At 38.4% G+C, this 18,231-nt stretch overlaps 1 protein-coding gene across 12 annotated transcripts in view; it reads left to right on the forward strand.

Moving 5' to 3' along the window:
* The window catches only part of NF1 (neurofibromin 1), a 292,484-nt gene that overhangs the window by 153,202 nt on the left and 121,051 nt on the right, over positions 1-18,231 (forward strand). For 7 of the 12 annotated variants that reach the window (XM_074018949.1, XM_005583358.5, XM_005583360.4 and 4 more), the window contains 2 exons: positions 8,834-8,969; positions 13,096-13,158. In XM_074018949.1, the coding sequence (XP_073875050.1) occupies positions 8,834-8,969; positions 13,096-13,158 (199 nt within the window). Of the gene's footprint in view, positions 1-7,531; positions 7,592-8,833; positions 8,970-13,095; positions 13,159-18,231 lie in introns of those variants that run through there. The other 5 variants (XR_012425488.1, XR_012425489.1, XM_005583362.5 and 2 more) reach the window with 3 other exon arrangements.

Below are 18,231 nucleotides of genomic sequence, written 5' to 3' on the forward strand. Positions count from 1 at the left end.
GCTAATAGGTAATGTAGGGTGCAGTTTATTTATTTGTCTTTTTTTTTTTTAATTTGAGACAGTCTCATTCTGCCATTCAGGCTGGAGTGCAGTGGTGCAGTCTTGGCTCACTGCAGCCTCAGCCTCCCAGGTTCGTGTGATTCTCCTGCCTCAGCCACCTGAGTAGCTGGGATTACAGGCATGCGCCACCACACCCAGTTAATTTTTTTTTTTTTTTTTTTTGTATTTTTAGTAGCGATGGTGTTTCACCATGTTGGCCAGGCTGGTCTCAAACTCCAGACCTCAGGTGATCTGCCTGCCTTGGCCTCCAAAAGTGCTGGAATTATAGGTGTGAGCCACCATGCCCAGCCCAGAGTGCAGTTTAAACCACCATTTCTGTGAAGCTTTCTCTGTCTGTTACCAGGTACTACCCATGAACAAAGAAATATGCTTTGTTCTGTGCCTCACACCACCATTGTAACAATTGGGATGGTTTATGAGTTTATCTCCCCTCTAGAGTGTTGGCTCTTAGACATTTTTACATCTTTATATCCTTCCATGAGTATTTAGCATGGTGTCTGCCTTATAGTGAACATTTTATAAATATTTGTTAAGTGAATAAATTTTAACTGATTTTCTTATGCTTACTTTTTATAAGCCACATGTTAAGATGTTCTTGTCTTTCAGTTAGGACTTTATTTGCCATGTGTATGTTTTTTTTTTATTTTTTATTTTTGGCTTTTTTTTTTGAGACACAGTCTTGCTTTGTCACACAGGCTGGAGTGTAGTGGCGCAATCTTGGCTCACTGCCACCTCTGCCTCCTGGGTTCAAGTGATTCTCCTGCCTCAGCCTCTTGAGCAGCAGGGATTACAGGTGCCCACCACGATGCCTGGCTAATTTTTGTATTGTCAGTAGAGACGGTGTTTCACCATGTTGGTCAGGCTGGTCCTGAACTCCTGACCTCAAGCAATCCACCCCCCTCGGTCTCCCAAAGTGCTGGGATTACAGGTGTGAACTACCACGCCCAACCATGTAATATCTTTTTTCTTTCCTTTATTTTCAGTCTGTGTTTTTCCTTGTAGGTGAAGTCTGTTTCTTGTAGGCAACAGAGTTTTGGGTCATGGGGTTTTTTTTGTTTGTTTGTTTGTTTTTAATCCATTCAACCACTCTTATGTCTTTTGATTGGAGAATTTAGTCCATTTACATTCGATGTTATTATTGACAAGGACTTACTCCTGCTATTTTGTTATTTGTTTTCTGGTTGTTTTGTGGTCTTCTCTTCCTTCTTTTCTTCCTTCCTGCCTTCCCTTTAGTAAAAGTGATTTTTACAGGTGGTATGTTTTAATTTCTTGCTTTTTATTTTTTGTACATCTGTTTTATGTTTTTGATTTGAGGTTACCATGAGGCTTGCCAATAATAGTTTATGAGCCATTCTTTTAAGCTGATGACAAGTTAGCACTGATTGCATAAAGCAGCAAACAAGCAAAAAGAAAACTAATAAAAACTCTACACTTTATCCCCCCACTTTTTAACTTTTTGTTGTTTTTATGTATACCTTATTATACTGTGTCTTGAAAAGCTGTAGTTATTATTTTTAAAAGGCTCATCTTTTAGTCTTCTCAAGATAGTAGTTCATACCACAATTACAGTGTTATAATATTTTGTGTATTTACTATTACCAGTGAGTTTTGTACCTTCAGATGATTTCTTACTGCTTGTTAATATCCTTTTCCTTTTGATTGAAGAACTCCCTTTAGCATTTCTTCTAGGACAGGTCTGGCATGGATAAAATCCCTCAGCTTTTGTTTGTCTAGGAAAGTCTTTATTTCTCCTTCGTATGTGAAGGATATTTTCACTGGATATACTGTTCTAAGGTAAAAGTGTTTTTTTTTTTCCTTTAGCACTTGAAATATGTCATGCCACTCTCTCCTGGCCTCTAAGGTTTCCACTGAGAAGTCTGCGGCCAGATGTATTGGAGCTCCATTGTATGTTATTTGTTTCTTTTCTCTTGCTACTTTTAGGATCCTTTCTTTATCCTTGACCTTTGGGAGTCTGATTATTAAATATCTTGAGTTAATCTTTGGTTTAAATCTGTTTGGTGTTCTGTAACCTTCCTGGACTTGAATATTGATAAATATCTTTCTCTAGGTTTCATAAGTGCTCTGTTATTACCTCTTTGAATAAATTTTCTACTGCTCTTTCTACCTCCTTTTTTTTTTTTTTTTTTTTTTTTGAGACAGAGTTTCTTGTCATCCAGGCTGGAGTGCAATGGTGCAACCTCTGCCTCTACCTCCTCTTTAAGGCCAGTAACTCTTAGATTTGCTCTTTTGAGGCTGTTTTCTGGATCTTGTAAGCATGCTTCATTCTTTCTTATTCTCTTTTGTCTCCTCTGTGTATTTTCAAATAGACTGTCTTCAAGCTCACTAATTCTTCGGCTTCATCAATTTTGCTTTTAAGAGACTCTGATGCATTCTTCAGTATGTCAGTTGCATTTTTCATCTCCAGAATTTCTGCCTGGTTCTTTGTAATTGTTTCAATCTCTTCATTAAATTTATCTGGTAGGATTCCCATTCCTTCTCCACATTATCATGGATTTCCTTGAGCTTCCTCAAAACAGCTATTTTGAATCCTTGGTCTGAGAGGTCACATATCTCTGTCTCTCCAGGATTGATCACTGGTGCCTTATTTAATTCGTTTGGTGGGTCATGTTTTTCTGGACGGTCTTGATGCTTATGGATGTTCATTAGTGCCTGGGCATTGAAGAGTTAGATATTTTTGTAGTATTTGTAGTCTGGGCTTATTTGTACCTATCCTTCTGGGGAAGGCTTTCCAAGTATTTGAAGGCACTTGGGTGTTGTTATCTAAGTCTTTGGTCACTGCAGCTATATCTGCTTTAGGGGACACTCCAAGCCCAGTAATGCTGTGGCTCTTGTACACTCTTAGCAGTACCACCTTGGTGGTCTTGGGTAAGATCCTGGAGAATTCCCTGGGTTATCAAACGGAGACTCTTGTTCTCTTCCCTTACTTTCCTCTAAACAAACAGAGTCAGTCTGTCTCTCTTTCTCTCTCTCTTTCTGTCTGTGTGTGTGTGTTGAGCTGCCTGTAGCTGGGGGAGGGGCGACACCAGCAGCCCTGTGGCCACCACCACTGGGAGTGCACTGGGTCTTGCCCAAGGCCTGCAGTACTGCTGCCTGACTACCACCTATGTTCACTCAAGGCCCAAGGGCTCTACAGTCAACAGGTGGCAAACCCAGCCAGGCTTGTGTTCTTCCCTTCAGGCAGTGAGTTTTCCATGGGTCCAGAGATGCTGTTCAGGAGCCAGTGACTAGAGTTGGATACATTAGAGATCTATGTAGTGCTCTATTCTGCTGCGGCTAAGGATTAAGCTGGCACCCAAGCTGTAAGACAAAGTCCTTCCCACTCTTCCCTCCTCTTTTCTCAAGCAGAGGAGTCTTTTCCTATGGCCGCCATTGCCCCAGGCCCATGGTGAGAGCTGCCTGGCTATCACTGATGTTCACTCAAGGCTCAAGGGCTCTTCATTCAGCTTGTGGTGAATGCTGCTAGTTCTGAGTCTCTCCCTTAAGGCCATGGGGCTCCCCTCTAACCCAGGGCAGGTCCAGGAAAGTCTTCCAGGAGCCAAGGCCTGGAATCTGGGACCCCAGGAACCTACTTAGTGCTCTACCCCACTGTGTCGAGCTGGGACCCAAGTTGCAACACAGAGTCCTCTTTATTCTTACCTCTTCTTTCCTCAAGCAGAAGGGATCTGTCTCCATGGCCACCACAGTTGGTAATGTGCTGGGTAACACCTGAAGCCAGCATGTCTCCCAAGTCTCACCCAAGGACCACAACAAGTACTGCCTGGCTATCCCTGCTGGTTATTCGGGGCCAAGGGCTCTTTAGTCAGCAGGTGATGAGTTCTGCCAGGACTGGGTCCTTCCTTTTAAGACAGCAGATTCCCTTCTGGCCCAGGGTTTGTTTAGGAGTGTTGTCTGGGAGCTAGGGCCTGGAATGGGGGCCTTAGGACTCTGCCTGGTGCCCTCTCCTACTGTGGCTAAGCTGGTAGTTGCAAGACAAGGTCCTCTTTACTCTCTCCACTCTTGTATTTGAACAGAGGGAAGGTGTCTGTTGGAGCTACGAACTGAGCTGAGCTGCCTGGGTTTGGGAGAGGGGTGATATAAGCATTCCCTTGGCTTCCCTGGCTGTCTCACTAGGTCTACCCCAAGTCCACTGGCTCTGAGCCCAGCACAGCACCAGGACTTACCCAGAAACTGCAGTCCTTGTGTCCCTAGACTGCCTTTCAAGTTTATTTAGGACTTCAGGGCACTTGAGCTCTTGGTGGTGGGGTTTGCTGGAAGTCAGGTTTCAACAACTGGGATGGGTGATTTACCTCTGGCTAGGTCTGTTCTAAGTTCTCTATCCGTGAGCACTAGTTGAGCTCTGCCCTGTGTTGCTTTCTGCTATGACAGGGCAGCATTGAGTTCTTATGCAAAGCTCCATAATCACTGCGCTGTCCGTCCCCCAAATGCAGATTTTCTTTGCACACCATGGGGCCACTGCCAGGAGGTGAAGAAAGGGTGATATAGGTAATTCAAGACAGTTTTTCCTACCCACTTCAGTGCCTCTTTCCTTAATATGATGTTAAGACCAGGTGTTTTGATTACTTACCTGATTTTCAGTTCTTATGAAGGTGCCTTTTTTGTATGGATGATTGTTCAGATTGGTGTTCCAATAGGGGGGACGATCCCTGGAGGCTTCCATTCAGCCATCTTGCTCCACCTCCAATTCTGAAGCTGGTTCTTTGAAAATCAACTTGAGCAAAAAGTTTTTTACAGAGGAACACTTGAATAATTGAACACAGATGTTCATTGTAGTTCAGAATTACTAGAATATTCAACAGGTTACCATTGGCATGTGGGAAGCAAGAGAGCACTGTGGCTAGAACGTATTGTTTTATAGGGAAACCTGAAATGGACCGCAGTGTTCCTGCTGCTATGCTGACTTAAAAAAAAAAAAAAAAAAGGCAATTGTCCGGGTTTCTAGCAGTCTCTTTGAGCCTTGTTAAAGAAATTGTTAGTCTCATTCATACCCACCAATTTCTAGGCCTCCATATCTAAGATTTGGATTACTGTTGTATCTTAACGTTCTGCCTGCATATAATCCCCATATTTAGACAGTCTCTTCAATTAGCCACATATTGCAAGTTCATTTTCCTCCTCTGGCTTCCTAACAATCATCAGCCATTCTCCAATGGATACCAACCAGGTGTCCTTGTGATTCAGTTCAACCGTGACACTGTTTACCTGGAGTGAACATCAGATTTCCCACAGGATGAGGGCTGAGTGAGATTGCCACCACTAAAGATGCCAATTACAAGCCACAGGTTGTTACCTGTGCTTCTCACAGCCTCACCTTGAGTTGGATTAATTTGCTAGAATGGCTCACAGAACTCAGGGCCATACTTTACTTTCATTTGCTTACTTACTATAAAGGATATCACAAAGGGTACAGATGAACAGCCAGATGGAAAAGATGCACACAGGGCAAGGCATGTGGGAAGGGGCTTAGAGCTTCCATGCTGTCTCCAGATGCACTATCCTCTAGGCACCTCTGTATGTTTGGCAACCTTTAAGCTCTTCAAACTCTGTTCGTTGGGTTTTTATGGTGGCCTCATTACGTAGGCATGATTGATTCAATCATGGGTGGTTGGTGATAAACTCAACCTTCAGCCTCTCTCCTCTCCTTGGAAGTTGGGGAATGGGGCTGAAAGTCTCAACCCTCTAATCATAACTTGGTCCTTCTGGTGACTAGCCCCATCTTGAAGCTCCCTAGGGCCTCCCAGCCACTGGTCATCTCATTATCATACAAAAGACACTCAGCACTTCCAGAGATTCCAAGGGTTTTAAGAGCAATGTGTCAGGAACCAGGAGCAGAGACCAAATATATGTTTATCACAATATCCTTGAGTTATTGTATTGAGTACTTAGTGTGGAATACCTGGTGTGTATGTCTTTCTCCTTTTTGAAAAGGTCAAAAGGCAATTATTGTTGAATCCTCAGCACCTGACACTAAGATGGCAAATAGTAGATGTGCACTAAATGTTTATTGGATTGAACTGATTACCTGCCCTACCTACTTTCTCTTTCTGAAATACCCTTACTTCTTTTGTCTATGCAAATTCTGTGCCTCCTTTGGAACTCACCTGTTCAATGAAATATTTCCTGCTTTGCAGTCCATGCTAATTTCTGAACTCTTACTGTATTCAATGCTGTACCACACAGCAAACTCTTAAGGAATCTAGAGCAATGACGTAAGTGTCCAAAGCATTTCTGTAATACGTTAATTAATATAGAAACAAAATTACTAGTTAATCTGTTAAAACAAATATTTACTCAGTACTTGCTGTGGTAAGGCACTGTGCTAGTCTTTAAGGGGACATAGGTAAACACTTCCTGCAAGGAGCTTACAGTTTAGTAAGAGGGATAAAACACATAACAAGTGGTGAGTTTCATAAGGGATGTATTTTGAGAGTTCAGATTAGGCTAGTTAGAGAGTAAAGGTTTGTGGATTTGATTGCTATTGGGTAAAATTTAAACTACATAAAGCAGGTATTATTATTCCTGTGTTATTGATGAGAAAAAATGACACCCAGAGAATTTAAGGATTGTGACCAAGCTCATAATGATCCATGACTGATACAGCTGAAATTTAAACCTAGTAAATCTGCCTGCGGAATCTCTTCCTTTAATCGCAACACCAGAGTTTAGAGGTGGTAACGATAAGAGTTAGCAACACCGGGGTGGGCGTGCTGGCTCATGCCTGTAATCCCAGCACTTTGGGAGGCTGGGGCAGGCAGATCATGAGGTCAAGAGATCAAGACCATCCTGGCCAACATGGTGAAACCCTGTCTCTACTAAAAATACAAAAATTAGCTGGGTGTGGTGTTGGTGCTCAGCTGTAGTCCCAGCTACTGGGGAGGCTGAGGCAGGAGAATCACTTGAACCCGGGAGGCGGAGGTTGCAGTGAGCTGAGATTGTGCCTCTGCACTCCAGCTTGGCAACAGAGCGAGACTCTGTCTCAAAAAAGAAAAAAAAGCAACACTGATTGGATATGGGGAATAATGAAGTAGAGCAGGAAAAAGTGACATCAGAGATGGCCTGAACGATGTGATTAAGAAAGTGATAGTGCTATTGATAACATAGGGCACAGGGTAAGACATACGAGTATAAGGAAAAATCAGTTAATTTGGGGCATACTGATTTTTAGATATCAGTGGGGAGGGGACATCTAGCAGTTAGAAACGTCAGACTGGATGTGAAATGCAGTTCAAAATAAGGGAAACCTGAATGGCCACAAAATATCTAAAAGCATGTCTAACCTTAGTAGGAACTGTGGAAATAGAAGTTAAAAACATGAACTACCTCATGTTTTTCCCACCTACTAGTTTGGAGGGGAATAAGAATTCTTATACAGTACTAGCTTTAGAGCTATTTGGCAATTATCTAGTAAAGTTAAATCTGCATATACTCAATAACTCAGAAATTTCATTTTTAGGTAGCTGCCTTAGAGAAACTCTTACGTGCAAGAATGTTCATTGCAGTGGTGTCTATAAAGGTGAAAAATGTTTAATGTTCATTAATTAGAGAATAGATAAATCATGGTATACAATAGACTATTATGCAGTAAAGTGAACTATATATTCATCTATCAACATGGATATCAGAAACATGATATAGAGTGAAAGATGAAGGTTGCATTTTGTTACTATTGATGAAAAAATTAAAAACCTACATCATTCAGCTGGGCGTGGTGGCTTATGTTTGTAATCCCAGCATTTTAGGAGGCTGAGGCAGGTGGGTCACTTGAAGTGAGGAGTTCGAGACCAGCCTGACCAACATGGTGAAACCCCGTCTCTACTAAAAATATATAATTAGCCGGGTGTGGTGGCGCATGCCCGCAATCCCAGCTACTTGGGAGACTGAGGCAGGAGAATCGCTTGAACTCGGGAGGCGGAGGTTGCAGTGAGCTGAGATTGTGTCATTGCACTCCAGCCTGGGCCACAAGAGTGAAACCCCATCCTCCCGACCCCTCCACCCTCCCACCCCCCCCAAAAAGCCCTGCATCATTCATATGTGTGTGTTAATTTTTTCATACGGGCATATACACATAGAGGATTGTGAATTGGAAAAATATGTGCTATTCTTGTTTTATCTGTCCTCTCTCTCCCCCTTTTGTTGCTTGGGTATTTTAAAGCATATCTCAGAGATCATGTTTCTAACAGATACAGACTTAAACACACACGTGCGTGCACAGCCTGAGTATTTCCACACAAATTAAAGTTAGTAATCCTGAATAATATATCTAAGACTAGTTTTCTGTTAAATTTTTTTCAGTTATCTCAAAGTCGTCTTTTTTTTTTATTTTTATTTTTATTTTTGAGATGCAGTCTTGCTCTCTCATCCAAGCTGGAGTGCAGCGGTGCAATCTTGGCTCACTGCAGCCTCCACCTCCCAGGTTCAAGCGATTCTCCTGCCTCAGCCTCCTGAGTAGCTGGGATTGCAGGCACCTGACTAATTTTTGTATTTTTAGTAGAGATGGGGTTTCACCATGTTGGCCAGGCTGGTCTTGAACTCCGACTTCAAACGATCTGCCAGCCTTGGCCTCCCAAAGTGCTGGGATTGCAGGCGTGAGCCACCGTGCCCTGTCAAAGTTGTCTTTTTTATAGTTGGTTGTTTAAAGATTCCAACGAAGTCCACACATTGCATTTGGCTTAATGTCTCTAAAAGAGTCTCCTTTAAGGAGTGATTTTTGTTATTTGTTTGAAACAAAAGTGTTAGGATTTTTATTTTTTTGTAGATTAGAACCATCAGAGAGCCTTGAGGAAAACCAGCGGAACCTCCTTCAGATGACTGAAAAGTTCTTCCATGCCATCATCAGTTCTTCCTCAGAATTCCCCCCTCAACTTCGAAGTGTGTGCCACTGTTTATACCAGGTATGCTTACAGTTAGAGATTACCATTATTAATCTAAAGTTAAATTATGAAGAATGCTTTATCAAAGAAGGATCTAGCTGCTGATGGTGTGTGGTTAACTATAATACTGAGTGAGTTTGGGTGAATAACACATTGAGAATTGTTGTTGGAATTGTCTTTGAAAAAACTTACTTAGGCAACAGTTTGAAGTAAGAGAAGACTTTAAAATACTAAATTTTCCTTGCATTGGGAGCAAGTTTAAAATGCAGTGAATCCACTGGATGTGATGGGTGTGACTGAAATGAACATATTATGAATTTTTGTTGTTGTCGTCTATTAACCTAAATTATTTACAGGGTGTTTCACAGTTAAGGCGGGTCTCCTCCTTGCTTTTTTACCTTGTGAATTGCTTGATCATCTGTGATTTTGGTTTCTTCATTAATGTATAATTAGTTTGTGTCAGGTTTTCCCAGGATAGACTGATTGTTCTGTTTATTTTATGTAGCATGTTTCTTAAAAGAGATATTGCATCATCATCATTCAGACCAAATTATTAGACTTTCTAACATTAGCACTGCAAGTAATGCATCTGAATTCAGAAGATAGCCATAGTCATGGCCTTCTTTTTGAAGGAATTAGGTCTATGTTCTTCTATGCCTTCTACTGTGTTTTTGAATTGCACATTGCAGTTTTAGGAATTATTTATTCCAAGGGAGATCCTGCAAATGCACATTAGCCTTTTGGAAACTATGATTCTGGAAGAAACATTAGTGGGTCTGGAATTTGGGGTAGGGGTGGGTGTAAGGTAAATACAGTTATCAAAACCCATGTCTTTGTGTCTCTCTCTTTGCAGAGTCATCGCAGCCATTTGCTTTTTTTAGCACACGGCTTCAGTTGCTTAGAGACGTTAACAGCATCATTGAAATCACCATTTTAAAAGCTGTTTGAGGCTGCTCTATGTGAATTTTTTCCCCATTGCTATTTTTAAAGATGTATTTGTTCTATCTGTAAAAAAGCTTTTCACAGTATACCTAGATGATAAAACATACTTAACATTGTCTCTCTTAATTTATCATGACTTTTCTGTCTTTACAAAAAGACTCAAAGAAACTTAGGAAAATCCTACATAATTTTTTCAGCTAGTTAAATCTGACTCTAAAGGGTGGTTTAGTTATAATATGAAACTTAATACAGTGAATATCTTCTCTTAAGTTTGGGCTGTATTCAGGTTTCTCTTTAAATTTTATTTGGTAATTGTTCTATTGATGAAATTAGGCAGACAGGAAATAGCACATATTAAAAATAGTCTGGGTTGACTTCTTGGTTGGCTTTGTGGTAACTGGTGTCAGAGAGCAAGTGGGTTTCTAAAACGACAGTGGCTTTGACTTTAGCTGGTTAAAAGTGAATGGGGAGTGACTACATGATTACATGGTCTAGGAGATTGTAGTAGAATTTCTTCATGTGGTTGTCATCCTAAAAGAAAAATCTTTTTGTATCATCAGCAAACTTGGAGACCATTTCAAGACCATGATTCTGATAATGTAAAAGGAACAGGTCTTAGCACTTATTTAGTACTTAAGAAATATTTAATGAAGAAATAAATTTCCCCATCCCTCCCACCTAAGTAAACAAGATTCTTGCCAGCTTTCATAGCTGAGAAAGGAGGAAAATAGTGAAAATAGAAAATAGATTTTTAAACACTATATGTGGTGGTTATTAAACAGTATGTTATGCTTTTTAGAGCAGTTCACAATAAAATATCCTATATTAATAACAAACCTAGATTATTATGTTAAAATTTCACATAAAATTATTATCTTTAAAAACATGAATTAAATGTGGTATTAGTGCATTGAGTATTGGGTAAAAGCATTGTTGAAGAGCAGAGACAGTATGTTGTGTTGTTATTAAATAAGGCTTTATTTTTTAATTAGTAATTGGTAACATTTACTGATTAGAAAGAAAGATAGGGCCGGGCGCGGTGGCTCAAGCCTGTAATCCCAGCACTATGGGAGGCTGAGACGGGCAGATCACGAGGTCAGGAGATCGAGACCATCCTGGCTAACACGGTGAAACCCGTCTCTACTAAAAAATACAAAAAACTAGCCGGGCGAGGTGCCAGGCACCTGTAGTCCCAGCTACTCAGGAGGCTGAGGCAGGAGAATGGCGTAAACCCAGGAGGCGGAGCTTGCAGTGAGCTGAGATCCGGCCACTGCACTCCAGCCTGGGCAACAGAGCAAGACTCTGTCTCAAAAAAAAAAAAAAAGAAAGAAAGAAAGATAGGAAAAACGCTTTGGTCTCAAGATAGTATTTTATTGAGTCTGCTCCCCAAACCTAGTTTTTTTCCTTTTCATTTGCTCTTTTTTTTTTATTTGTCTTCCCTCTTCTGACTTCTTCTTGCCCCGTTGCCTTTGGCAGTAACACAAGTGTACCTTCCTGCCCTTCTGTGTTCTGCCTGGAGGGATAGTAGTCCCTTGGCTCCTGCTGTGGGACTTACTGGGGACATGTTGAAAGGGAAGTGAGTATATTGCTAGCTGATAAACTTCCCTGGACTTCAGCCCCTTTTTTGAGTTCATATCTTGGCCTTTAAGCCTTTTAAAATCATGCTTTAACCAGCTGTATTACTTTATATACCTTCCTTCCTTAGTTGACTGATTAAGGTTATATAAGAATAGCCAACTGTGAACATGTGTCAGATTTATAATTAAATCATTTTCTCATGTGTTGTTTTCACTTCTCCTGATGGTTTTAGAATAAAGATAAAATAATTCCCAGAGTGCATATTCTCTTATGGTGAGAGAATTCTAAGAACTAATTTATGATTCTAAATAAATCTCACCTTTTTTCAGTAAATCTCCTTCTCCAAACTGAAGTAGTTTACACAAATTTTTAAGGCTATAAATGATAGTTATATACCATGGTTACTAATACATTTGTATATAGTCTAAAGTTTGAAACAAAGCTCGATGAGCTAAGGGGCTGTGTCTTCTTGTTTTACTGCTATTTCCCAGTGCCTAGAATGGTATTTGACATTTGGGTGCACAATAACTGCTTGGATAGATGAATGGGTGGGTGGATGAATGGATGTCTAACTAACTTAAAGCCCAAGTTATGGTTATGGTGTTGGATGCCCAGAATTCCTAGAATAAGATGCCATCTATTTGTGGATTAAATAATTCTGACATAGTTTTTGAAATATTTTAAAAATAATTATTCTGCCTAGGCTAGTCCTATCAAGAGTCTTTTAATTTTGAAAGAATTCTCTGGTCTAGAAAGAGCTCTGAGAGATGAAGCCAATATGTGTCTGGAGTTTTGGGATTTTTTAGGTGGCCTTTTTTTTTTTTTTTTTAGATATTTTGATCAATGGTCAACTGTAATATGTGAAGTTTTAAGCAGGCCTACAGTTTTGTTCTGTAATTTTCTCTGCAGTTTCTTCACTTTAATAATATTAATGCTTCTTACTAGTTGAGCTCATAACCTTCTTCTCCCAAATGTTGCAGAGCTTTTAACCTCCTCTGATTAGAACCATTTCAGGAAGTAGCCTGCAAACATTGAAAAATAATGTGAAATGATAAGAGTAATCTTTTTTAGGGAGAGCGAGGTCTTTAATTCAGTATTTCTAAAGTGCATTTTTATATTTATCCATATAATTTTTATTTCTTTGTTCAATAGGATCTTAATTAAATGCCAGGTGTTGGAAAAAGAACTTAAAGTCAATTGAAGGATACACAGAGAAGAATTTTACATATCAAGAAAAAATTATGTAGACACAAATGTTTTTAGTGTGTGATCTACTTGTAATGAGTATTTTATATTAAATTTCTCAAAAGCTAGGAATTAACCAAAATGTAAATATTTAATATCCTCAAATTCACTTGGGGAGAGTTTTTCTGTGATTCATAGCCAGAAATAGTAGACATGATTGGGTCTCAACATTTCTTGCTGTTTTAGTGCTTGGCTTAAAAATGTAATAAAAATTAAAACCCAGAATTAAAATTCATTCCTCAAAATTCAGTTGATTTCTAATTTTTTGTTGATTCCATTTGTGTTACATTTTATGGTATAATTTTATGTACAAGCCAACATTGTTTTTGTTGCTGTATGTAGTCGGTGCTGTGACTTGTTTGTGCTCATCTCTGTTCTGTAGGCAACTTGCCACTCCCTACTGAATAAAGCTACAGTAAAAGAAAAAAAGGAAAACAAAAAATCAGTAAGTTTGGAGAACTTTTTACTAGCTGTTTCTTTCAAAGCAAAACAAAAATCTTTTGCTGTTTGTTAAGAATATCTTCACTTCAGCCTATTTGACCTTCACTGTAAAATCATTCTACTAATTCTGGCACAAAATAGCTTTCATTTCAATTAACCCTGGAATTAAGTTACATTGAAACATTCTCTGTGTTCCTTTGGTTTGATTTATCCCAAAGGCAATTTGTGGGCATTTGTTGCATTGGATATCCTTGGTCTAATTTTATTATTGTTACTTTTAAAATTATAAATGAATGCAAAGAAACTTAATTTCAAGGCCTTAGGAAACGCTGACTCTCTTCATTCTTGCTTCTTGTTTGAAGGTAATGTGAGTGGTTTCTTTTTCCAGAGATGACAGTGTTTCTTAATTGTTAGAAGTATATGGTGGGAAAGTGTCACTGTCTAAATCTTACCTAAAAGTTGCTAAATTTTATATTTTTACTCTTCATATTTTTATCTAGGCAGTCCCAGGCATAATTTAGATATTTGTGCATAGTTTCCTAGAAATTTTAATGGTAAAACTACTTTTACCTCAAAAAAAAAAAGGAGGTAAATGATAAGATAGTATTTTTGAGATAAAAGAAAACTGAGTTTGTATGTGTAGAAAAACACATCATTCTGCAAACATAATGTGAATATACTCTCTGCTTCTATGAACTTGGCCTGATTTATTTAAAAGGAAGAAAATTATGAGAGTCATAATTATTTTCTTCCAGTGAATGGAATTTGTACAAAATATAACATGCATTCATTTAACATTTGCCATTATTTGTCAGAGTGACTTATCAGGCTGAGCCCTGTCTTTGTTCATATAATCCAAATGATTGTAGAGTAAGATGTAAAGAAAACTCAGGAGTCAAGTAGGTAGTTTTCTTAAAAGGGTGTAATTTAGAATACAGTGTTCATCTGGTTTCATCTTTCATTCCTTTCAACTTTACATATAATAAAGCTTTATGGCAGATCACAGTGGCTCATACCTGTAATCCCAGCACTTTGGGAGACCAAGGTGGGAGGATCTCTTGAGCCCAGGAGTTCAAGACCAGCTTGGGCAACATAGCAAGTCATCTCTACAAATATATATATATATTTTTTAATTAGCCAAGTGTGGTGGTGTACTCCTGTAGTCCCAGCTACTCGGGAGGCTGAGGCAGGAGGATTGCTTGAGCCCAGGTGGTTGAGGCTGCAGTGAGCCGTGATTGTACCACTGTACTCCACCATGAGTGACAGAGTAAGACCCTGTCTCACAAAAATCTCACAAAAAAAGAAAAAGCTTTACATATGTTTCTAAGCTTTACATATAAATTGTCTAAGCGTTAAATATAGATTTTTAAAAATTCAAATCAAAATTTAAATTTATAGACATACTTTTGTTGTGTCCATTGAAGATTTTATTTTTGAGTATATTAAGTAAATTTGACTAGCTATGATCAAATTGATTGGATTATAAAGACGTTTCTAATGCTTCAGACTTCTAATTCTCAGTATATGTGAGTTTAACATAATGTACACCATCATCGTTGAAATTAATTTGCTGCTTCTAACACTCTTGTTCAGTGTTATACTAATGCCATTTTGTAGTGTATCACATAATTAAAATTCAGGCTTTCTGTGTTTCTCTAAAGCATGTTTTCTAGCCTTCCTAACACTGCTTTATTTATTAAGATTTTGTCTAAAATTGTTTCTTGAAATGTTTTTTCTACTAGAGTTGTTTTCAAAAAAAATATTTTTAATTTCTGAGTAATACTAAGTTTTGGAATATATTTCTCAGTACAGGTAATATGAGCTCCTCATGGAAACAAGGGGAATCTAATTGGTAATTTCAGATATTTTAGAGTACATTCCAAAGTATGAAGACAGTATACTCATAAATTTAAGTTGTTTTATGGAGTTGTGTGCTTTAACAAAATCTAATGATCTTTAAGAGCTGACTTTCTTTTTGGGTGTATGTATCATGGATTGGAATATGTAAAATATAGAGAGATATGGCTTCTAGTATATAACTGTGTAGTCACATTACAGATAACTGTTTATTCTCAAACATATAGTGTATAATGAGGTTTACTTTGAAAGTTAACTGTCTGCCTAACTCAGGGAGAATGCAGTAACTAAGCATATATGGGTAGTAACACTCTTGGCTGAAGTGTGGTTTGTGACTGCATGCATTCACATTATGTAGTCAGCTTTTACCAGAGGAAGAAAGGGGACATTTGGCTGATAACGGGTCTCAACACACAGACTGGCCCAACTTTGACCTTTTATGCAGAATGTCTTTTGGATCCAAATTAGATTTTTATGAATTAAAAAACCAATAGACCATGTATGTATTATGAGGTAAAATTACATTGGCATCAATTAGTGTTGAATGAAAAAAAAACAGTCCTTTTATAAGTTGACTTATGAAACTTGTTATATAGCATTTTTATTGGTTTTTAAAATCAGTTTTTAGTTCCAAAATTACATTGATTCTGCCATCAGTGTGATACATATTTATATGATACATGAAACAGTATGTGTTCCTGAGGTGTGGATATTTTGGGTTTTAACATGAATTATTTTTAAAGATGTGGAAGATGGTAAAACTGTGGTACTTTTTGTAAATTTTACAATATTCTTTTGGGAAATCACTTAGTTTTTCATTAAATTCTGATGCTGAGTACCATTAAGTATAAATCAGGTGTAAATATGAGTCACACTTTAAAACTTCTTTGTGCTAGAGAAAACCAGTAAATAGCTACTTCCAAAAAAGTATTTTGTCTAATTGATGATAACCATTACAAATTTCCTTGTTCCTTCTCCACTCCCAGTGCTTCATTTTACTAGCGTAAAAAATTAAACAGTATTTTGAAAGCTCTCTATGTGTTTCACAGCAGGTTAACATTTTATAAACTAACTGGTTCTTTGAAAATTAAACTATGGCTTTTAGTTTTTTAAAAACCATTTTAGAATTTTAATGGGTTAAACTTATTAGATGCTAATTCTTTTAAAATAATCTATTTTAAAATAATTATAAAGTAATTTTTAATCCTTTTCCCTCCTGCTGACTCACTCCTTAAGGGCTTTAAAATGTTATAGGTTTGTTTTGTCTGCCTTTTTATATTTATTTATTTATTTATTTATTTTTGAGACAGAGTCTCTCTGTGTCACCCAGGCTGGAGTGCAGTGGCACAATGGCTCACTGCAACCTCCACTTCCTGGGTTCAAGCGATTCTCCTGCCTTAGCCTCCCAAGTAGTTGGGATTACAGGTGTGCACCACCACGTCCAGCTACTTTTTGTATTTTTAGTAGAAATCGGGTTTCGCCATGTTGGCCAGGCTGGTTTTGAACTCCTAGCCTCAAGTGATCTGTCTGCCTCGGTCTCCCAGAGTGCTGGGATTACAGGTGTGAGCCACCACGCCCAGCCAGAGAGTTGTCTAAGATTAAAATTTGGGAGTTTTAGAAGAACCACTCAGTAGCAATGATGGTCTATGAATATTCTAAAATTATGTGAAGAATTTTGTGTGTGTGAATGCATACATTCATTTTTCTTTTTTTTTTTTTTTGAGACGGAGTCTCGCTCTGTAGCCCAGGCTGGAGTGCAGTGGCCGGATCTCAGCTCACTGCAAGCTCCGCCTCCCGGGTTCACGCCATTCTCTGGCCTCAGCCTCCCGAGTAGCTGGGACTACAGGCGCTGCCACCTCGCCCGGCTATTTTTTGTATTTCTTAGTAGAGACGGGGTTTCACCGTGTTAGCCAGGATGGTCTCGATCTCCTGACCTCGTGATCCGCCCATCTCGGCCTCCCAAAGTGCTGGGATTACAGGCTTGAGCCACCGCGCCCGGCCACATTTTTCTAACCTTTATCAGATTTCAGAGAGGTTCCTCATCCCCAGAAGGTTGAAACACCGTACTGGAATAGTTGAAGCACTCGAATTTTTTCTTAATTTTACATCTTTCTATAGTTTCAGCTAAAACTTCTGTGTCTAATTCTAAATTTATATATTTGAGCTAAAAATAAATGGTATTTAGGTTTTAAAGCCATTCTAATAAAGCAGCTATATTTAGTCACCTTCACCAGTTTCCGCTTATTTAAGAGTTAAGGTTGTTCTTCATGCAATAAACACTGTAACATAAAGAAAGCTTCCTGAACTACGCGTAGTGTAACTGAAGGTGGGACTATATTAGTTACAACTGACCTCTTTTTATCACCTCTTACAAATATTTTTTTCTCTAAAATCTAGTTTTTACTAACTTCCTATTAGAGATTATAGAAAGCTATTTTGAGATTATAAGCAGTGATAACGCATTTAAAATGTGGACTGCTTGAAGCACTGCATTGAACAGGGTGAAGTGAAATAATCCCGATTCTTTCCAGAGTTAATCTGGAGTCAGCCTATCATAATTTATGTCATAATTTCCTGTCATAACTTAGGAAATATTTATTGAGGCATTGTGAAAAAAATAGCTACGTGATATTCTGCATGTAAATCTGGGACCCCACCCCCACCAATATCCTTTGAAATGAAGGTTTATCCTTGGAATCGCAGATTATTGAGTGGAATGCTACAGTTTTGTAGTCACTGCTAGTTTAAACAGCAGTTAGCCACACTAAGCAAAAATAGCTGTAGAGATTAAAATGTTACATTAAGTGTTCTTTAAAAATACACATATATAGTATATATAAAAATGTAAATTGTAAAATATAATTTTCATCTATAACATGATTTAAAGTAGGGGACACTGGGAAGGGATGGGAGCTGAACCAGTTTTATAGCACTCTTCCCAAGCTAAGGTACCTTTTACTTTATCTTAATGTAGAATGTTTTATAAAGGGAAAATAATCCCTTTTTAATATTGGGTTCACATTGCTTTTCAGGCTGGACAACCATTTCTTGAGTTCTTAAATTATTTTTATTTGACAGAATTATAAATTGAGGTAGATACAGGGATTCTCTCTTCTGGTGAGATCCTTTTTTCTTTTAGGTCCCCAAGAATTCCCATCCCTCCATGGTTTAAATAATAGGTAGGTTCTTATATTATAAAGGAAGCTATGAAGAAAAGGAA

This window comes from Macaca fascicularis, chromosome 16 (assembly GCF_037993035.2).
Source record: "Macaca fascicularis isolate 582-1 chromosome 16, T2T-MFA8v1.1".
Lineage (NCBI taxonomy): Eukaryota > Metazoa > Chordata > Mammalia > Primates > Cercopithecidae > Macaca > Macaca fascicularis.